The sequence below is a fragment of the Dufourea novaeangliae genome, unplaced genomic scaffold, assembly GCF_001272555.1.
Source record: "Dufourea novaeangliae isolate 0120121106 unplaced genomic scaffold, ASM127255v1 scaffold235, whole genome shotgun sequence".
NCBI lineage: Eukaryota > Metazoa > Arthropoda > Insecta > Hymenoptera > Halictidae > Dufourea > Dufourea novaeangliae.
Window position 1 is genome coordinate 1,409,098 of NW_015374123.1, and position 24,482 is coordinate 1,433,579.

Consider the following 24,482-nt stretch of genomic DNA (forward strand, 5'->3'; position numbering starts at 1 on the left):
CGAATCCTTCTTGTTTATTTTCTAAACCTAAGCTGTGTTTCACGATACCTACTTTGTTAGTATCCGATTGTATTTTACCTCGCAACAATAAAGGACAGACATTTTCACTTTGTATATTTTTATAATGCAACTTATCTTGAAACTGCATAAACAGCTAGTCTGTAATAATATAGAAGTAGAATGTCTGGTGCAGTAAAGTAAGAATTCTTATTGTGCACAACGCCATACTCATAAAAAATATCATACCATTTTATTTACGCGTGACGTATTTTGTTATTGACAAAATTAGTGCAAATCGTGTTTATAATGACAAAATGTTGGAAGATAGTCCTTAATGAAATAAATAATTGTTGTATTGTTGAGCCCTTTATGACGGAAATTTTTACATAATATGCAACGTAACTAGAAAATTTTGTTACTCTTCTATTGTTGTAGAACTCCTGTGTAAGAAAACTCCATAGGAAAAAATTATATAAACTAATACAAATTTGGATTCTGCGACAGCCATTTTTACGCCGACAAGAGAAACCATATTTTCAACAATTAATTCTCCAAATACATAAACAATTAATCATGTATTTGTTCTCTGTACTTCGAATATAAGTTAGAGCAAGTGTCTCTGTTTTATATGAAAAGTAAATAATTTTAAAATAAGTTTTGTGTTTCAGTTAACTGCTTAAAATAAGATAATATATAGCGTAGAATTCAGAACATGAAACACACTTTTACGTTAGTGAATTGCAAATGTTAACGAGAATATCGTACATGTATACGCACGTGCATACACCTTTATCAGCAAATATTTCATTTGCAAAGAAAAACCGTGTATGCGTTTAACGTTGAAATATAATATAAACTTGAATAATAAATATAGGCGTCTGTTTTGCCGAGCATACTACCACACAATTTTTTATTTAAACTACGTTTAAAGAAATTTATTCAAATAGTGCCCAGATCGAATATCAATGACTAATATTATAGACTGCTTTAAAACAAATAGAGGATCATATATTGCAGTTAATATGCCTGTCAATAGGACGCATGATTTCTGAGACATTATTTATAAAAAGAAAACTATAGTATTTGTTTTGTTCCTTTTGCTTGTTTGGTAAAGCAGAATCGCTGGCAATAGCGACTACCTGTTTTATGCAGTGTATTTTGGTAAGTATATTGCAGGGCAGTAAAGAATATATCAGTTCCAGTACCATAAGTTCATAATTTTCTTTAAAAAAAGGATTACATCTCATAAAAAGTTTTTCATTACTTATTACATCTAATACACCCACAGTAGAGATTAAATGTATTATCAGTGAAGATTAGATGTATAATTTTACGAAGTAACGTGATGAATCGTTACCATCGTTAGAATCAGCTTTAAAATGGTACTTTATTTTTTGTACTCCCTATATAACCTAAAAGTGGAATTTCCCATAAGCGTCGGACATGTGTCGGCGTTTAATCCTTAACTGCAGGTCACTCATCTCAGAGATGGCTTTGAATTTTTCTTTCGCTATCACCACCTAGTGGTGAATTTTAGAAGCTCTAAGTGTTTGAGTAATTACCTTCCATTGACAGTATGTAAATGACACCACGGTTGATATACAGAATAGACCTATCATTTTATCGAACTTCGAAATCACGCAGCTTTAAGCGAAAAATGACATTCAGTTAGTTATTAAAAAATATCACAAAATAATTATTATCGGACAATTCATCTTTGAGACGAGTCGCGTGTAGTCAAGGGTTAAACGAAGTGCGACCTGTATCATTTTCTTATTGTATTCTATTTATTTCGTTGTTTAACGTCTGCTTCGGTAGAAATTCAGATGCAATCGCTCGTTTCTGGCGCTGATAGGAAATTCCACCTTAAGAAAACTAAAAATTTTCGTGGCATTTTTAATAAAAAGGAAATACCAAAAAAAGTTACATTGATAGATAATTTAAGTATTCACAACGATAAGTCATTGAGATCATTGTAACAAATGCTCAATTTAGCAGGGAAACATTATCACCCTTGCTCTGAGTGTTTGGCCGCGAGTCAAAATGAAAGTGCTCCTGTAACATAGATATTTCTCAAACGTTACAGATTCAACGCACGAATTATGTCGAATTTGTATAACGATCTTCGTTATTTATTTGCGCTGAAATAAATTGAACATATTCTATTATCCTTTCAACGTGTTATTTAATACATATGTAGTTCCGGCATTATTTTATTATGTAGCAAGAAACGACTCGATGGCGTTGTATAGTTAGCAAACAAAGATATGAACATTGCACAAACGGAAACTAATCGAAAGGTTTCAGCTACGAAGACTAACAACAAGAAGTGAATCTTACGCTACAGGCTGCTAATCTTATGAGAAGGAAACTAACACCGCTTTAAGACAAGCTGGTTTGCAATATCAACGAAGAGGTGAACACTAACAATTTCGCTTGCACGAAAGTTTTAACTGTATAACATGTTAATTAATCTTTCAATGACACAGTATAATTTTCATAGCGTGTTTAATGTTTGGATATTCTTGAATTCTATGGACACATAAGTATGTAATACAAATATCCACTCAATTTTCCGCCCCTTTATTATCTTATAAAATCAAGCTATGCCGAAAATTTCGGTGTTTTTTAGCGTTTTCAGTGTCCTTTTCACTTTCATCACGATTTAAACATATTTAGATACTTATAATGTAATAACAATTTACATCATTTTGTTCGGGAGAGTCCAGAGACTTATTTGGGAGTCCAGAATCAACTGAATAACTGTTACTGTAAAAGCACAACACACCTCCATGGTTGAAAATTTGCAATTTTTTTTAAAAAACTATACGTTCTGGGAAAAAACTGTTGACAGATCCGCATTCACCTCGTATAGATTTATCAGGAACGCCTAGCGAAGATTCTGAAGTCGAAAAAAAGATCAAATTTGTTGAACAGTGGTATTATTAATAACTTATTACTCTTAACAATAATTCCATAGGGTCCCCATGAAGGTGATCTCCTTCTGCCATATATGTACACCTGAAATCTTTTTTTCCACTTCTGATAAGACGCCACAGGAATCAAGTCTAGTTCCTCCTGCAATTTCTTAATTAGTGTCTCGCGCTTAGCGAACCGTTGTCCCCTTAGCACGTGTTTAAAACGAGGAAAGAACATGAAAATTTTTTTAAATTAACCATAACTGAAGAGGAACCATGGATCTATACATACGATATGGAATTGAAGCGGTAATCAAGCCAGTAGTTGAAGAGTGGCCACATTCGAAGAAAGCTTGCATGTGCAGCACAAATGCGCAACTCACTGGCACGATTGCTGCTTCGTATGTGGTACCACACTGCATTCGAAAATTGGAGGAAAAGATTTGATAGGTATACAAGGGCAGAAGGAGATTACCTTCATGATGATCCTATGGAATCATTATTAGGATTAATAACACTGTTCAACACATTCGAAAATGATGGAACTTAATCTGGTTTGTTTGTATTACTTAAAGGTTGCTGACATGGGCGTAGCCAGGTTATCAGTCTGGGGGGGAGGGCAAAAATATTAACACATTGACTACCACAGTGAAAAAGGCTGTACGTAGCCAGACACATTTTATTTTGTTTTTAAAGTCATAAATCGTTGAAATTGTATGCGTCTTGTTAATAGAGGCTGTTGGTCGTGTTTCAAATTATACTGCAATATTAAATAGTACGCAAAAATTTGGTAACCCTGTGAAGAAAGGAGGGGGGCAAAATCCATTTTTTTCTTGTAGAGTGGGGCAGCAGCCACTTTTTTCCGTCCAGGGGTAGGAGGCAAGTGGCTCCCCTGCTCCCCGCTCACAAAGTCTAGCCTTTTTGATATGAAGTTAGTGCTGTTCAGTTTGATTCTTTAATCTAAAACGCGTGTATTCCTTATAGTAGTAAGTAGAAACGGAATGCAATGGACAGACGTGCTACCCAAGTCCGATTCAATTGCACGCGTATCCAACAGATTTTCAAATTCGATTATCTCGAAAACAAACCCTTAAATGAAGAAATGTTACTCTTTTTTCCGACTTATTTTTGCATGTAGAATCGCCACCTAGTCGGTTCCACAATGTTTTTTCAAAACCCTTTGAAACATATTTACAATTACATTTGAAAAGGGTTCTTACATATTGATCACTTTGACTACACAGGGTATCGCAACTAACTTGATCAACTCAAATGATAACTTAACGGTACACTTTATGAAAATTTTGAGGTGTCGAACTTGAGTGGCATCAAGCGGCACATCTTATAAGGTACGTCCCTTTTTGTGGGTGGGGTCTTTTCAAATATTTCAACGCGCCTTGATTTTTTTTTAACAAAATGACCTATTTGTTGTAATGTAATGACCCATTCATTAAAAAAATGTTCTACGTGCCAATGGGAATATTGCAGTACAATTTCCCTTTGTAAATATTTACCAATAGTGCTAAAAAATGGCATGACTGGTATGTCCAATGTCGCCTCTGTAGAGAACACTGTAAGTGCCAATTCAAACGTTATATTTTTGGTTTTCTGTGCAAGTAACCTGGGAACAAACAGGATTGGCACTTACAATTAGAGTGTTTGTAAATTTAAATAAATGACATATTGTGTTTTTTCTAGAACTAAAAGATGAGATGTACAGAGTTTTCTAGAAATACAATTTTCTTTTTTTCATAAATTTTTCTATAAGTACAATTTCCTTTTCCATGAATTTGCACGACGTTGATGCAGAAAATAGAAAATTTTGTAATGCATTTGGATTATTGTATACTCACAAGAAAGGTTTCCCAACCCGGAGACGGCGATTGCAATAAAACTTCGTACGTTTGTTAAGCAAGCAAAAATATCGGCTAACATTCACTTTAAGTAAAATTTGATTTTTAGCACTTACATTACTTTCTGCAACTAAAGAAATAAGAAAACCGCAAATAAAACACATTTTATATAAAAAAATTCGACTTTCAAGCCTATGTTAGATACTACTCCAAAGCTGCGCTCCTTTTTTCAGAACACCCGTTAGAAACATGACGCGAACAAAGTTAGGAGAAAATTCGTCGAATTTTGTCATTGTTGAAAAAAGTGATTATCTCAAACTTCTCCCTACCCGTCGCTATCATCCCCCACTTTTTGGACAGTCACCAAGTAAGCTCTAAAATCGGTAGCTAGGTCGTTTCTGCGATAATGAAAAGTACAGGTGACTCTGGGGTAGCGTTAGTTGTTGGCGAGTGTCCGTTTTGGCAAAGTCGGTTCCTTCTTCTGTTTCTTCGATGTGACTAGAAAGTCGCTCCTTTTGTAAAATCGTGTGAAACAACGGTACGTTCGCTCAATAAATATCCCTCAAATATGACAAAACGAACCTTGCTAAACGTACATTCGTGTGTATGCATCACTAATAAAGAACCATTTTGTGAGATTGGTGCAATTTTCCGTGGATTACATCGTGTAAATAACAATAACAGTGAAATTATTCGCAATAACTGTGTGCAATATTAATTACATGTGAACAAGTTTTACCAAAAATGTATGTGAAAAGGAAATATTTTTGTTTTGTACATATTGATCCGCCACAAACCACTTTGTGTATTTGCGACAGAGAAATAAAAATGAGATTGTAGAATTTTAGAGTGATTTTTATTAATCAAGATCGCCGTCAGTGGCTTCGATAGAGTTTTATACATAGAAAAATTCTATCGTCTGCTTGAGAAATTTCAGTGGGTTTTGAAATTTAAATTTTAGTTCTTTTAGAAATATCGAAACAAGAAGGTTTAGTAGTGTATTTAATTCAGTAAAGCAAAACACTTTAATGCTGAATTAGAAATAATGAAGAAAAATGTTCTAAAATAATAAGGACTCCAGCAGAGAACATAGAACTATTTCCGAAATAAAAAATTTTATGTTATCTTCATAGAAAATTGAAAATTATTACATTCTTTTAAGTGCATAAACATGAAGTGAATATCTATATAGACATAACTTGGGTAGTGACTTCGAAGTTGTAATATATGAACATTTTTTTCACTTAATCTCATTGTTTAAGGACTTGAGGACAAAAGTACAGTATAAGATATTATTATATTCGTAGTATTAAAGACACTAAAAGTTAACATTTCATTTTAAATTGTCTTTACAACTATAGAAAATGAAAATATAATATTATAAATAACAAGTAACAAGAATAAAGTTATGAAATTAAAAAAAATTAATTAACCAAGTATAGAATAGATGATTGCACCAGTTTAGAGAGTATTCAGATTGAAAGAAGGTGTTAGTTACTAAACTACAATTTATTATATAGAGGGCCGTGTAAAGAGAAACATGTAAGCATGCTTGGGATAGAGTAAAACTATTCAAAACAGCGAATAAAATGATAAAAAGTAAAATCTCTTGAAGGTAATTTGTTCGAGATTTCAAGGTCATCAGTGTTTCGTCAAATGGTATTGTATATTTCTGGTTTATACATTGGCAGAAGATAAAAATACAAATTCATTGGCCGTAATAATGTACCATCCAGAACATTTAATTTCAACATACAGTAGAATGTAGTTTATTCCAACTAATAAAATGACGAGTCTGTTCTGATAAATGGTTTTTCGGATAATTTATTCAGGAAAACCAAACTTGCAAATATATAATAACACTACTAGGAATAGGACAATTTTTGAAGATTGATATTTATTCTGTGAAAGAACACACACGATAAGTTTAATAGAAAAAGCAAATTAAACGTACTTAGATATAAGCACCTATTACTTCTAGAATAAATATTTGAACGATATCTATTCCTCCTTGTGTTTGCACCCATCTTAAGCAATTAAGACTATGCAATAATAATCATAATAATATACAGGGTGTCCCCAAAATCGTGGTATAAGAAAAAGTAAGTCAAAAAAAAAGGAATTCGTTTGAGGTTTCGTTTTCAAGAAAATGAAATTTTAAAATTAATCTGAAACGCTCCTCAAAACGAATTCGTCACAGTAGTAAGTAGAAACGGAATGCAATAAACAGACGCGCTAGTAAGGTCCTATCTTAAAAGCAAAGTTTTAAATAAAAAAATTTTATTCCATATTTTCGACTTATTTGTGCATGTAGAATCACCACCCGGCCGATTGTACCGCGATTTTGTGGACATCCTGTGTTACCTAAACTATTTTCAGCTTCATACTGTTATAAAATAGTACTCGTGGACTTGACATTGCTTTACTGATGTCATTATCTTCTGGAATAAAAAATAGGTAAAAAAATATCATCATTGTCCATAATTTATCATCTATTTCTAACTGTCCCTGAATGTCGTTACAATGGAAATCTTCAAATTCAGTATATTGTACTGTCAATCAAAACTATGTATAATTGACGTCACTCTCCCTTAAAAGTAGTAGATGATACCTTTTCCTATATTTCGCCTAACATGTGGATACAATCTTTTAAAGTAATTGTTCTATAAAATATTCGTGATCCGTTCTGTATTTCGATACTCGGTATTTGAAACGAATCGAAGCACCAATAACCGACACTTGGATAATAGACCTTCTACTGTATTTTAATCCGAAAATGAAGTTACCATAAACACTCGAAAAAATTTCACTTCCACACCAAAGCAAACGACCATCATTTATGAATAGTTACTAAGAATTCCAAAAGTGGCAAAGTACATGGTTCCGGAGCGAAATTGAGATTTACAGGAGAAGCTAACGAGACGAATAGAAATCGAAGGCATTCCCAGATAGTGTTCACCTGTCAACGAGCCAATTTGATTGTGTTTATATTGGCAATGATCAGCTGCCACGACTAATCGTTAACATTTTTGAAATGATATTGACTTTGGCCGAAGACTCGCAAATTATGAGTGACAATAGAAGAGTTTCCAAAGTGACGAGAGATGACAGGTCCACTCACTTTTCTCCTTTGCGTTTGCGCTTGCATGTTAGAACCCTCAATTCCACTCGGTAGATCTATAATTGAGAAATTCTTATATGTAGAGAAATAAGCAATCCTCTACACTTCAAACACATTTCAGATTATCAGTACATTTCTTCGTAGAAAACTTCAATTTTCTTTTGCAACATATTCTTACTTCATGTTCATCGAGGTGCTAATGGATCACCTTTTTCTTTTTCATTCAAAGTGTTTATAAATAGTTTTCATACAAATTTAACGGGAATTAGATTCCGCAAGTAAATCCGTGCGTATCTTTTCTGGCAAGCTTTAGTTTGAAAATGCTATTTCGAATAAAAATTATCGCTGTTTGTCAAGATGGTCGAACGATGCAACGTAATTGTATCAGTAAGTCAGCCGCGTGTATCGAGTACCTGTCGACCAATCCGAATCGTTTAACGGATTTATGTTAACGGGCGTCTGCAACAAACACATTTCTATTTCGAAAAACATATTTTCGCTTCCACGGTCCCTCGTCGTTGATACTCAATATTCAAGGCTCGAAAAACCAAAGAATCTAAAAATACAGCGAGGTCAGGCCGGAATCGTGCGAATTCTTCGGCAATAATCGCGTAAATATAAACTTGGCTTGTGGCACGCCTGCGGTGTAACGGAGTGAATAATAATTCGTTTTATTGACGCAATAACCACACTTTTTCACGTTTCTTTTTATTAAAACACGGCGGAAAGTAACATGATCCAGCACTCGTGGCCAACTAAGACGACGTAAATATGAAATATGACGAAAAGTACGGACGCCGACTCGAACGATTGCTCACTGTTTATTTCATGCATCTTACCACGAAAGTTGTTCGTCAAACAGAATTGCTGTTTTTAGATTGTACTGGTATTGAAAGTATTTATTCGTACAACGGTAACGTATCGGATTGATTATACGTTACATTGATTTTTCGAAGATCTGTTACAACGACGCTTGATACACGACAGGCGTAGGTAAGTTTTTCGATAAGGAGAGCCATATATAATAATTTTCATAGATTTTTAAATGTTCAAGAGCTGCAGAAAATATTATTTTGAAATTGTACTCATAAATAATAAAAAATACAACTATACATATAGTAGTCCTACTAAAATGACAATCTAAGCCAATATTGTCTTAGGAGCCGCAAAAGAATAGCTTTGGGAGCCGCGTGCGGCTCACTAGCCGTAGTTTATCCACAGTTGATATATGATTATGAAAACCAACTTGACAATAATATTGTAATATTAAGTATTGTCAATTTTAAGTGCATCACGATATTAGGTTGACGCTGTATAAACATCGTTTTTCAACGTGTTTCATGTAAATCATTGTGAGATCATTAAATATGGGATCAGGAACTTTAGTTCTCGTTCGTAAGAATGTCTAGATTCAGATTTCTTTTCCAGATTAATTATATTAATTCAATACTGTGTTTATTAAAATTGATCAAAATTGTTTCTTCATGCCGTATTTGTTAATTATAATTGATATAGGAGTCGTTTGACAAATGCAGGGATAATTGTTACCTACTTGTAAACCTGGATGTACAGGACACTTTATTTATATGTATAATTTAGTATTTACTTTAATTAGATTGCATAAGATTCATCTGATTTACGTATCTATGTCTAGTACACTACTTGTATCAGAATTTACTCATCACAATCGTACCAGCATATGAGCTATTTTTTTGTCAGGTTACACATATAACTCCACATTTCTTTATTTTGAAATACTTAATGTTTTGCTTTTTACCCTATATAAAAATACTGTTAAACGCTAGTAAGTTTGTTCTATGCTTTTAAAATTCCAGACATGTTTAATTCTATTATGCGACCATATTGATAAATACTCTCTAAATAAATGTTTTCTTGTAGAGTAAATGGAGTCTACACTACTTTCGAAAGTAATAAATTGTCAAAAGCACAAGTAATGCCAAATTTAAATTTATATTTCAATTGAAGTAGACTTTTCCGAGATGTAATTTTAAAATATAAATAATAAGAGTTCGACAAAATTTAAAAAATTTTAAAATCATGGAATGAACTGGTTTAGCACTGGAATCGGACTTGGCTAGCGCGTCTGTTCATTGAATTCTGTTTCTACTTATTGCCATAAATACACGCGTTTCAGATTAATTTTCAAAGTTAATTTCTTCAAAATCGAAGTCTCACATGAAAAAATGTTATTCTGTATTTTCCACTTATTTTTTCACCTAGAATCAGCACGTACCCGGTTGTACCACCAGTTATATGACTGTGAAAATAATTCAAATATTTATGAAGTCATTTACATCCTACATTTATATTTTACTTATATTCATGATTATTTTTACTATTATTTGTTAAATACGATAGAAATTAAGTCAGAATAATTATACTAGATGAATAATTCAAGAAATAAATCAAACCGGCCAAATTTATATTATAAAAGGCCAGAATTTGTAACGTGTAGAGAAAAAAGTAAAACCAGCATCGTGTTCAGCAACCTTCAATTAACACAAAAAAGCCAGGTTTAATTCCGTCATTTTCTGATCTGAAATCTGTAAAAAATGAAAATACAACCGTGAAGATAGATAACATTACTAACTATTACTCACATTTTATTCATTTCGCTTGTTAGAATATTTCTTGGAACATTCGTAGTGAATATACATATAAGGGGTATATAAGGCACTAAACTCATCATATCGTGATATTTACTTGATATAATAGATCTTGAATTTCTATAGAGGGTGTCTCACCTAAGACCGAACATTTAAGTATCTTCTTTATTTTTAAGGGCATGAGAAATCTTTCAAATACAGTTCGAATACTGTCAGAAGGGGAAGATCGTGCATGGAACATTTTTTTTATAACCAGTTTTTTCGAATGTTTTTAAGTCACCGGTATTTGTTTTACTAGATAGCACATTTCTTTATGTTATTTCATAACCACGTGTTGAAATGCATTCAGATATGTTTAATTTATGTCCTTGAGCAGAACCTGAACATTGAAAAAATTATGAAATTGTAAATAAATGTTAGGATAGGATGTGAATTTACTTTCTATGTTAAAAATGCTCAAACTGAGGTCCATCGGTACCGATACTCTGACTAACACGAGATATCACGAATTATGCTGCTGTTTATATCTCTTCTGACGTGATAGCCCTAAGTATTTAATTCTTCATGTCTTCCGGAGTGGTCGGTTGCTGTTGGTGAACGTTTTCTTTATTTTTTTCCATTATTTTTCATTATTCCATTATTTTTTCAACCTCAAGATCATGAGTTAGACATATTTGAATGCACCTTAGCATGTGCTCACAATACAATAAAATAAAGAACTGTTGTCTGGCAAAAAAACACAGGTGACCTAAAGAAATTCTAATGGTGAAAGTTTCTTCTTTGAAATGTGATACAATAACAAATGAAATGTATGTCAGTGTCTAAAAATCAGTTTGTGACGCATCTATTTCGATCGAATCATCGAGTTGTATATTATGTACGTCGCGCAGTTTTTGTCAACTTCACAGTGACTCGCTCGAGAACAAAAATACAGTGTGTACACAGAATGGACCACGCAAGAGTTACAAGCTATTTTCCACGAATAAAACGTCATGAATTACGACAAAATATAGTTTTGTATAATAGTTTAGATTTCAATAGAAACCAGTCTAAGTCGAATTCTTTAAATACTAAATGAAATATATTTTTTTAAGAACATAATATAAAAATATTTAGATATACGTTATAAAGATCAATAATATTAATGTTCTTCAGTAGGAGAAAAGTATATCTATAATAATAAACCTCTACTTGCAACAATTATAATAGAATTTTAGACTTAATTCTAAGACATAAAATAAATAAATATAATTAAGAACCCTGTTAACTGTTTATACAAAAATAATTGTTTCATTGTAAAATAACTCGTAAATTTATTTATTTATCTTGCTTCGTTATCTTTGTAGACTTGATTCTAACATTTTCCAATCAATTATTTTTGCTTGATTCTCAAGAACTAAATACTCATCGTAACTAACACTAAAAATTACCGATGTAACTTATTGTAATATTGATTTCATTATTATCATTAGCAAGTGTGATTGATAAATTACTATAATTGTTCGCAGCTCTTAAACGGGTAGCTTGGCCACCGCCTCCAGAGGAACAAGACTACGACTTCGTGGAACAGGGACCAGTACAAGCGAAGGTAAATTATTTTTACGATTTTCCGCAGAACTCTACCAGAAACATGTTATGCGCTTGTTACCAAATATCTTAAAGCGAGTAAAGATCGATGCCGTGTATATTTGCCTGCAATAGAATTGTATGTACAGGGATCGAAGAAGAAACAGTGAACTTTTTTGTAAAGTTCTGTCTAAATTTAGATTTTTTGTTTGGTCGAATATTTGTACTCGTGGAACAGATATTTTACATTTTTTAATGCCTTAAACGATATTGCTCATCATTCCTTATAAAAAACTATTAAATTATTTATGCCGAAAAACCATTAGTTTAAGAGACATTTTCCTTTCAAAATTCCGAAATGGTACAATTTAGTAATACGATGTTTATCTTTTTAAACTTATTGTTCAACCTTAGATGTTAAATGTCTCACGTAGTATGGCGAACAATTTCGAAATTAAAATATCTCCTAAACTAATGGTTTTTCAGCGTAAATAGCTTAATAGTTTTTTGTAGGGTATGACAAGCAGCATCGACTCTTGTAGTAAAAAATGAATAATACTATTTCAAAATTCAAATTTAACCTTCTTGTGTCCTCTGTGCGTCCAACTACAAAAAACTACTCAGATCAATTTATTTTTCCCTCGAAATCATTCAACGTCTATCTCAAACATTTTTTGGTATCAATAGTTTCAAAGATATTCGATGGGATCGATTTAAATGACACACCCTATATATTATCGGATAATGTTATTGAAAATTTGATTTCTTCCATTCCCTATAATAGAAAGACGTCTTAGTGAGAAATTTTATGGATACTGAATTTCAAGAATTCGTTTATAATAATCGACATTGATACAGGAATCTTTCATCTTTTTTACGAATGCAATTTTTGTATTATTTTGTATTTGTCACTTCGTTGTTTGCTCGTGTATTCACTGTCATGCGTCTGTCAGTAGCAACGATATCCTTTCATGTTCTTTTGTTCCTCTCAATACGTGCTTGCTATTACGTCATTGTTATCTCGTGCACATTATTTGTATCCAGGGCCGTTCCTGGCGGGGATGCAAAAGGGTCTCCCGCACCTGGGCGGCCAAACCCAGGAGCGGCTGCAGACCATTTATTATATGTAAATTTCGACTAATAAGAATAACAATCGAAACTTTTTTGATGATTCTTACAATTTTAAACAAACAGAATTCAATCAAATTAATTTTATATGTAATCTTTGGAACACTGCTCATATACAAGAATGAGCTCTCTTTATACATATACAGCCCAAAAAAGCATATGATATTTAGCCATATTTATTGCATTAAATTCGTGTAGTTTATTAATAGTCGATATTATCAACTATAACATCATTATTACAAACACTATACGTTAGTTTTGTAATTATATGTAGAATGAAATATTCATCTTAAATAAAAGCATTTCTTCTTTATCTATCTTTGTTTCATTTTATGAGCATAGAATTTAGAAAATATTTCTTTTGCATGATAACTGTTAAAAACTATGTACATAGATTAAAACTACTTAAACATACTTTTGTACCATATGATGCTTAGATGAAAACTAATTAATCATACTTTTATATAGATATAAATGTAAACACAACAGTAATTAAATAATATTAAATTAATAAGGGCGGCCATATTGTTCTTGCACCCGATCGGCCAACAACCCAGGAACGACCCTGTTTGTATCTTACTAAATTGCTGCACAGAATGGGTCCGTGACATTACATTGAATAAATTTTTGTTGGAGGAAATGATTAAAATAAACGAAGATTTGATAGGTAACATTTTCCTAATTTCGTGAGGAAACTGATTGTCCTTTCCTTTTGAATAACTGTGAATTCATATAAGTTTTTGTTCGATCAAAATTTTTACATAAATAAGATAAAGAGAAGATATTATCTAACAACAATAATTAATAAGCTTTCATTATGCATACAATATTACTTCGGGTCATTGGATTACATATATGTAATACATCATAAAATAATGATGATTGATTATTGTTATTTTTACTTCAAGCGTGATAAAACTTTTAACAAAGGGGCCATGTTTTTTTGCTCAATCTCATTTGTGTAAACTAATCTATGAAAGTACAAATCTGAATGCAAGAGTGTAAATTGAATATGTTTTCATTTGCGATCTAAATATTGCTTTCCTATCAATTTATTACAATAGTTCTATGGTGAAAATTTTAAAGTAAAATATTAATTTCTGTAAGACGGGACCGTGTGAAATGTATAAATGGCTTTTTGGCGGCGATCTGTGGACTTGAGAATGTGAAAAGGAAAAGAGTGGGGAGAGGGAGCGTTTCGTCCTGGGCCTGCTAGTGGACTCGTCAGTAAGGCTACCTAGCAGACCCTGCCTTAGACGCGGGGATATACGATGGTCGGTTAAGGACGTATACGTATATGTATACGAACGAGGAAGGCTTCAGGTAGTTGCGGGAAAGGGTCAACTAGGTAGACCTCTGATGGCGAATGTAGGAAGGAAGGTAGTGCCGCCACAGCTTTATTACATGTACAGGGTGTCTCAACTAACTTGATCACCTCGAATAATGACTTAACGGTACACTTTATGAACATTTTGAGGCCTGAAATATAAATAGCATCAAAGGGCACATCTTATAAGATACGTGCTTTTTTTGTGGGTAGAGGCATTTCAGAAATTTCAAGGTCACCTTGATTTTTTTTAACGGAAGGATCTATTTTTTGTACCATAGATTGGTAGAGTATCAAATTCTGAGTAAAAGTGTTATTATTTACAAAATAATAAGTGCTAGAATTGATGCCCCTCAACTTCAATACAACGATTTTAATACAGTGATTATTTTGTAAATATCTCGTTAACTATTAGGTTTGGAACGTATGAGGGTCAACACATTTTTACTCAGATACTCTATCGATCTATGGTACAACAAATAGGTCATTGCGTTAAAAAGAATCAAAGTGGCCTTGAAATTTCTGAAATGCCCCCACCCACAAAAAAACACGTACCTTATAAGATATGCCCCTTGATGGTATTTAAGTTCCTCTCCTCAAAATTTTCATAAAGAGTACCGTTAAATCATTATTCGAGGTGATTAAATTAGTTGGAACACCCTGTATATGTTCGCACCAAATGAGCATCAAGAATTGAGCGCCTGAAAACGCTGTTTGCACGAAATGAATACCTTGTTATAGACGCCTACAGGCGCTGTTCGCAATCAAAGGATTAAAGTGGATCATATGTATAGTCACATTAGCCCTTTAGGATAGGATTATGTCTATCGTTGATTATGAAAGTGGTACAATCCAAAAATCCAAAAAAATTGAGTTTTTCTCCTACTTTATGTTACATCAATATTATGAAAAAATTTTCAGAACGGAATAGACATGACTTACACTATACTTGCATAATCACTGGCACATATCTCGCTAGGTCTCAGGTCATAGGAAAAATAAAAATGACCGGTCGGTAAGTTTCAAATAATTCCATAAAAGCAAATACAGACAATAAAAAGCTGCTATAACGGCTCGTGTAACAATATATTTGACTTAAAGTTAGAGGTTAGATCTAAAATAACAAAAAAATGATCGCAACGAAAATGTGATATAACTGAAAACACAAGGTTGCGGATAAACAATTATTGAGATACACAAAATTTGAGAGCAAATATTCCAGCAGTCTTTGTAAAAGTTAACTCGGAACATATTGTTCCGTCAGTCTCGAATTAGTTAAGAAACTTGATCGTTGCTTGGAATAAAAATTTATTCAATGTCCACGAACAAATATCCATATTTGACACATAATTTCTTATTAGTTGTCCAAACTAAAGTCTGTCTAACACTGTCGTGTGCACACATACTTAGAAAATATACGTTTGACGACGCGGTTGACTACACCACTGTGGCTATCGAGGCGGATGTACCGAGTCTATGAACAAAAAAAAAAAACATTGAAACTCATGTGAAAGAATAATAAAAGGTTAAGAAAGTCATAGGATTCATTCAGTTCGTCGTTAGATACGGTGTTTCCTATACAAAAGCCTCTGTTTTCCCTTGAAAAGACCCGTGGAATCGGTGATTTCGCCTCGTACCAGAGCAGTCCCTCGTCAGGTTCGTCACCTCAACCACCGTCGACGATCGCTCGTTCGTCGACGCAGAGTGCCGTCCCATCGTCCCCGTCGCCGGTTAGTCCTGGCGGAACACTTCGACAACCCTCACGCTTCCAACAGCAGTCTGCGCCGAAGGGTTGGGCGCCAGTAACACCCCCTGCGACTTCCCCGATACCGCAGCAACCCTTTCAACCGGTCTCTTGGTCCAGCCAACAGCAACTGAACCAGCATCCGCAGGTAAGTGACTAAAGCATAGGTGTCGAACTCGAGTACTTGCTGTATTTCTCATTGTAGAATATTATTCACGTGTCACTCATTTGTATCTTCCCTCGAGAAATATTTCAAGACGTTACCGATTTGTGGTTGTCGTTAAATTTTCCAAATTTTTATTTCATTTGAGAGAATGACACTTTTTAGTCTTAGAGGTCGTTGCGAATTCAAAAACGTATAAACTGAGGTACAGAGCTTTATGGTATGGAGAATAAAAGGTTTAACTGGTAAATTTACTCGTTAGAAACAATAAAAATATATGCAGGATGGGGCAATAACTATGTGCGCTTTGAATACTGCCGTTATTTGTAATAATATGAAAAAATGTTATATATAAAACTTACACGGTATAGAGGGGGGCATATTGTGACACAAATATTTTCTGCGTGAGTGAAGGCATAGAGGAGATTTCAAGGTCATCTCTATTTTTTTTAATGGAATGCTATGTTTTTTTTATCGCGATGTGATAGCTGGTGTTGAGACGACTTCAGCGAGCTATCAAATGTGGTAATAAACTAAACTTTCTTACATTACAGGAGATGCTCGAAGTGGTGAACGTTTGCGTCAATGCAAAGTTGCAATCTTCGTATCGCTGCATCACGTGCATGTCTTATCGTTTCTGAACTTATTCTAGCACATGCTGCAATTATCCGTTGTTTCATATTTTCTGGTGTAGTGGGTACTTCTTGATAAACAGCATTTTTCAATGTTTTCCAGAGAAAAAAATCTACTGGAGTTAAATCTGGAGAACGAGATGGCTAAGAAACCAATCCTCCACGTCCTATCCATTTATTTGGGTAAAGTTCGTTCAGTGCATCTCTTACTCTCCGAGCATAATGTGCTGAACACCCGTCGTGCTGTAACGACATCATTTGGCGAACGTTTAGTGGTACATTTTCTAATAAAGTCCCCTATGAAATAATACAGCATGTGCTAGAATAAGTTCAGAAACGATAAGACATGCACGTGATGCAGCGATACGAAGATTGCAACTTTGCATTAACGCAAACGGTCACCACTTCGAGCATCTCCTGTAATGTAAGAAAGTTTAGTTTACTACCACATTTGACCTTGCATGACCTTTAATGATAGGTTGCTGAAGTCATCTCAACGCCGGCTATCACATCGCGATAAAAAAACATAGTACACCATTAATAAAAAATAGAGATGACCTTGAAATCTCCTCTATGCCTTCACCCACGCAGAAAATGTTTGTGTCACAATGTGCCTCCCTCTATACCGTGTAAGTTTTGTATATACCATTTTTTCATATTATTACAAATAACGGCAACATTCAAAGTGGACATAGATATTGCCCCACCCTGTATATGTATATCGGGTGTCTCACCCGATTTTGACATCTTGATTTTCTCGCTATTGTTACTCGTAGCAAAAAATGTTTCAACGGAGGCTTGAATGGTATCGAGTGGAGCATATTCTGATGTTATTATTTTTTCGTGAGTAGACGCGTAAACATGCAACTGGACATTCGTTATAAAAAAGTACTAACCTATGTATGTCGAAAAGTTAGTAGTTCAGGAGATATATCAATTTAAATAATTCTGAAATACCATTACTGTCGTACTGTATTACCATTCCTGTAAATAAACGCTAACGTTAGAATTATTTCAAATATTAACAAATATTATGCATAGTTGCAATAGGACATTCTCTATAAAAATCGCTGAACACTGCTGAGTTGCACATGAAAAAATAAAATTATCTGAAATTGTTTCGAACTATTGCTGAAGTCGACACCTATGCGTGTATACATCGATCCATAAGTAATGTCATTTTAAAAAATGGTCTTTTTAATAAAACGGCTTTAATTACTTGTAAGTGATCTATTAGATTCACCGACTGATACCGATTTTTCGAATTGGAGAAAATTTGTTAGAATGTATATATATATATATATATATATATACTTCGAATTTTATGCATTTAGGACAAACGTAAGCGAGTGAAACACAATATAATAAAAACTTTAATAACACGGACTTATTTATATAATAAGTATCTATTCAATTTCCGTTTGTACATCAGTCCATAAAACTGCGAATTTTTATCATCCGTAGTCTACACATACATACATAAATACCTATATTATTTAGAAGATCCAATCACACCCACACGATGCAGAATTTTATTCTGACGTTTAATTCTTTAGAATCGGGAAATAAGTTTTGCAACTTTAAGTAAAATTATATGTATATATGTATATAAGTGAAATTGCATTTATTATAAGTTATAAGAATAAAGTTTTTATTCTATTGTGTTTCACTCGCTTACGTTTGCCCTAAATGCATAAAATTCGAAGTCTTGTTATTATGTATAACACACAGTATAAGTAAAACACAAGTAAAGACCAAAATCAGAAATGAGATGACTTATGGTGTTGTCTGGAACTTGAAAATTCGATCGACGGGTGGATTACTTCGACAAGGAGATAAGGAAATTATTATATTTTCGAGTGTGTTCTGTGTACCTCCCTCCTCAGTCCTGGAACGAGTGTGTAGTCAACGGCTATTCATTTCGAAGATTTCATATTTTCTTTTAATGTTTTCGTATTCATATAATTATGAGCAAGTTAATTTAATTATATTGTTGATTACAGCAACAACCACAAGACTATAACTCGTCGCAACGACAACCACACAATCAATCCCCCGCTGCATTCGAAGCACCACCATCCACAATCATACTTCGTCCGGAGCCTCCAATCTCACAGGTTTGATTCTGATATTAAATATTAATAATTCACCATAAAAGTAATAACACTTTTTAAAGAAATTCCTGTATAGCTTCATACTTTTAGCAAGATAACAATTTCATGTCTAAAAATTAGTGAGACAATACGATATGGGAGACAGCAATGAAATTTCAAAAATAATCATTTTCAATCCTGACAGCAGACATGTAACAAATTTTTCTGTGAGCAATTATTACCTTAGGAAACAAATCATAAGATATTATAAATAAAAGCAATACATTTGGTATGAGGATATACAGATTCGTAGGTTGCCACAGTAGCTGACCGTAGGGGGAAACAAAAATAGTTAATAACTAGGGCAAGATGTGGGAATTTAGAAAGAAACAACAAATAGTGGTTAAATAATAGTGAGCGGAGATACGAAATATGTATATAATAATGGTAGGGGTATGCTAAAGCATTTGTTAGAGGACTGTTATGAATTGGAAAGAGGGAACTGCACGTTAGAGGAAGTATTTTGTAGAAGTAAGAAAAAGAAAGTGGTAGATAGATTGAAGTACATAGATTGGTTAGGAAAGATAGAAAATAAAATAAAAATATTTAGAAAAGAAAGGGAGTTATAAAAGACGATGGGTAGGAAGTCCATTTCTTGGCCTGCAGGCTGGAATTTATTTAAACTACTTGCATAATTGCTGATTTATATTAAAACTTCAAGTTGACTACTTTAAAGTCCATTTTTAGAGGAGTCTTTTTACATCAAATCAATCACTTTCAACACTCAAAGAAACCTAATGCCCTGCGGAAATTACTTCCTTAAAGATATAAAAAATACAAGTTTAAAAAATCGATGACTATATGACTATATGTAGTTCCCAAAAAAATTCTCTTGAGGGTACGTATTTTGTAAAGGGAACTTCAAATAATCTAATCTAATTTTCTCAAAATTTTACATTTCTTTATTTCGACAAAAATTTATGTAAAAACTCCAATCTCCCAGAATTGAAATAAAAAATACGAATTGTGTACGATCGATAATTTTGACAATAAACGTTCATATACGTAGTCCTACGTTCTTTAGCTTGAAGAGATTGTTCCTACAGTAGCACGTCGTACATTCTCGGAAACGCCAATCACTTGAAATACCGATCCTCAAAATACTGAACGATTTACAGAAGAAATATACAAAACTTCTATTGTCAATAAAATATACCGAGTTTGAAAAATGCAACGCAGATCATATTCAAGAATAATTAGGAATACATAAAGATGATCCGTCATAGAAAATTATGAACGAAGATGCAATTGTTTCATTTATTTTTGTTGAAGCAATTAATGACATGGGTGGAGAAATGGTACGATCACGTACTGTCCTATTACAATGGGTAAAAAAAGTATTCGTGTACCTTTCTAAACAGAACAACTCTTTCAAAATTGGATCAAGTGACTTGAGTTTCTTTGCGAAATTAGGATTAATTTACTAAATGATGTGTTAACAAAATTTTTTTAAATTTACGATTTTTCAGAATGTCGAAGAAAATTGTAAATGTTGTTTTTTCCAACTTTTTTGTCTGAGACTGTAATGAAAATTTAAAAAATACATTTCGAAGATTTATGTCAGTTATACACATGCTGCAACTTTTATTGAAATCGGTTAATACAGAAACGAGTAACAGGCATCGAAAGATGTAAGAATCTTTAGATATACTACAATTGTAGGTCAAAATTCGCGAAAAACTGCGATTTTTGACATTTTTAACAGTTTGTATCTCACAACAACGCTAACCGATTTCAATGAAATTTTCAGCATGCATATAACTAACATAAATCTAAACAATGTATTTGTTAAATCTTCATTAGAATCTCAGATAAAAAAGTCGCAAAAAGCGACCTTTACTATTTTGTTCGCAATTCTGACCAATTGCAACTTTTTCAACATTTTGTTAACACCATTTTTTAGTAGACTAATCCTTCTAAGTTCACAAAGAAACTCAAGTCACTTAGTAAAATTTTGGACGAGTTGTTCTGTTTTATAGGATGTACGAATACTTTTTTTATCCACTGTATATTGGTTCTTCTAAATTTTACTTCCATCGCATAATTCGAATGATCGACGTTCTACTGTAAGTACTTCCCTATCATGGAATCGATTCGGGTGTGGTATTGTCACGTTCCTCGTGACACCGTGGATTCAATCCGGCACCGACAGAGGTCTACTATTTCCACAAGTGCTCGCTGTTATTCCAATTAGTATAATATATAAATCCCAAATTCATCATCTCGTCCCACACGTCTAGAGCATAAACCACCCAATTCTAGCCCTACTGATGAGTCTGGTTGATAATTTCGAGATAAAGCGCACCCCTCTTTTTTTCGACTCCATCCTGATTGCCTCTTCTTATTTCCGGTTTGTTCCACCATACTCCCATGCTATTAACTACGACTTTAATGTGGAGGGCGAGAATAGTAACAAAGACCCCCATGTTGCATCTTTTTCAGGGTTAACTTTGGTAACAGTGTTCTACCCGTTCTATTGTTGATAGAGATGGCGTGAACTGCTACTTATGAATCACTCGTGATTCGATCACGTTCATTCCCAATCACGGTGATTTTTCACAGTGATTCGTGATTTCTCGTGATCGTTTCTGACGGGTGGAGAAACCTAACAGTTCTTTACACGCGACAGCAAAACCAAAATTCGAGTTATATCGTATAAAGTGAAGGAATAATTAGAAACAATGAAGAATAATGAATAAATTAATAATTATAAATTATAATGTACATGTTGCCTAGGAAATCGTTCTTTTAGAATTTCTTGTTTTTTCTACTGATTTTTACAAACACGAATAATAATGTAATTCATCGTAAAATCATATTGAATACGTTTTTCTGTTTAAAGATCAAGGACTTACGATCGCAGTGAGCAAATTCACTCAAGATAAAAAAATCGCAATCACGGTCGTAAATGAAGTTAAATCGCGACCGTGATCGTGATTCGGTGATCACTGTGATAAATTACCATTAGTGATTTTGCACGCCATGTCTAATTGTTGAGTATTTACCCGCAAACGATAAGAAATGACCGTTTCAGCAATTAGTTGCTGAAAGCAGGTATAGAGAGTATTTCACAATAACGATAATTAACTTTAAGGATCAATCGTGTAATCATAAAAATAATTAAAGGAATTTGTATAGTCGTTTGTTCTATCTGACACTATTTCTAAATTGTAAGGGTCGTTGTAGTTTGTAAATCCTCCCCAAATAACACAAAAACGTCATATACATATACGTCCGGAGAACGTACGCTCCGGACGTTGAGTACCTTCGGAAGTTGTCTCGAAAAGGTCCAGATGTCCCTCCTACGTCCTCGTTAAGATCTTTAAATGTCCTAGGAAGGTCCTATTTAGAAAGAGGAACGTTCTGAGGACGTCCTGTGTCAACATTCTCAGAACGTTTTACGAATGTGTAAAAGTAACATTCTCTATACTTTTTACAAACACCTAATGATGTCCAAAATGGACGTAAGACATTCGGATATAAACTGGACATGAAACGGACGTCCTTTGGATGTACTATGCAATCTGGGTTATTACAAGCTGAATTATCCGTAGTTATTCCTCAGATTAATTTCAGAAAAAAGGGAATAATAAAATATTTATTATGAAACTGACGATTATGTTAGTAGTGAGCAATCGTAGTAAAGGATTGAAAAACATTAGTTATGCTCACTTATAGAAATTCATCTAAAGTGAGTCAGATGAGAACATTCATATTCGTGTATATGAAATTCTCGATTCAAAACACCGAGTGAGCCAATTTGTCAATCTTTGTTTTATTATAATTTTAGGCACCAGCGCCAGTTTACCAAGCACAGCCTGCCGCAACAAAGGCTCCAGTTAGTGGAAACATGAGAGGAGACCTGAAGTGGCCACCGGCATCGGTGAAAGCTCAAACAGAAGCCGAAAACAAAGCCAGAATGGATTTGGCGAAAGGTCCAGCCGTCAGACCTCGCAGGGTGAACAAGGACTATAGCGGCTTCTTTGCTCAACATGCCTTGAACAGCACGTACCCTGGTTACCGAGCTCCGCCTGGCACTCAATATTTCACCCCATCCTATCAACATTAGCAAATCTTGTTCGATGATTATTTACTTACTTTTAAACGTCCTGAGCTTGACTTTTCGTAATGATTACTTGGATACATTTCATTCAAAATAAGAAATATATGTGGAAAATCAATTGAAAGTTTAGTTGTACGTAAGGGATAAAAGCATTTGTATGGTAAGAATATGAAATCAGAAAAGTCTGTTTTTCAAAATTGATAAAAATATTTGAGCAGAACGAGGAAATAAATCAAAGCAAAGGACGTTTCTGTACGTTCTTGCTACCGAAAACAGGTTACATTTCTTACAACTATTAATAGTATATAAACTAAGTGGATACTAAAACAAAAAAACACCTACCACTCTTTTTAGCCAAATATAATGCCTGAACTTTACGGCTTAAGATAGCAAAATTTTCGAACAACGTAATACATCAAAATAAACTTCAAATAACATGTAATACCAACTTTTAACCGCCAGTCCATATTAAAATCTATTATAATAAATGTAGATATTTCATTCCCATATTCTGACTACACGAATACGTTTGTCCCTCGTAACATATGTTCGATAAAAATCGCTCAGGACTGTGTTCGTTGGATTTCGAAATTTGTACATTGGAAAGAAAACTTAGAACCAAGTGAATGACCAATTAATATTATATCCGTATCTCTTAATTAGGGTTATTTTTATGTGGAACTTAGGACTGTACTCGGATTACAGGGTACGTGTTCTTGCTCTTCCAGTTCTTCGTCCAAAATTGGCTTTTATACTTTCACGAGATATATTTCTCAAGGTTCTTCAAACGCTTTCTGTTCGGATTTCGAATTTCAACAATGACTTGTATATATACTGAGACTGATCAAGTGATTGCTTTTTATTGAACGCTAATTAGTAATTTATAGCTTTAAAAGTCTTTATCGTGCACTTATTTTTATTTTAGCGACAAACGTAACGCTTGTGGCCAGAAAATAATTTATCTCGTGGAAGAATGATATAGAATTTAAAGGCGAATCTTAGCGAAACATTACGATTGTACAAATAAGAAATTTTGAACGAATAACGAAAATCGAAATGAAATTATACGAAATTATATCGAGAAGAGTTTTATAAAACGATTCGACAATCACATGTCCATAAAACGACTAACGGAATATTTTTAATAATGTAACATACTGATGTGTATAAATAAAGGGTATTTACAA

The 24,482-nt window shown here is 33.5% G+C and overlaps 1 protein-coding gene across 2 annotated transcripts in view; it reads left to right on the forward strand.

The window, feature by feature from the left end:
- The window catches only part of LOC107191207 (vegetative cell wall protein gp1-like), a 49,191-nt gene extending 24,709 nt beyond the window's left edge, over positions 1–24,482 (forward strand). For both annotated transcript variants that reach the window (XM_015580185.1, XM_015580187.1), the window contains 4 exons: positions 12,028–12,107; positions 16,148–16,432; positions 19,083–19,196; positions 23,023–24,482. In XM_015580185.1, the coding sequence (XP_015435671.1) occupies positions 12,028–12,107; positions 16,148–16,432; positions 19,083–19,196; positions 23,023–23,301 (758 nt within the window). In that variant the 3' untranslated portion in view covers positions 23,302–24,482. The remainder of the gene's footprint in view (positions 1–12,027; positions 12,108–16,147; positions 16,433–19,082; positions 19,197–23,022) is intronic.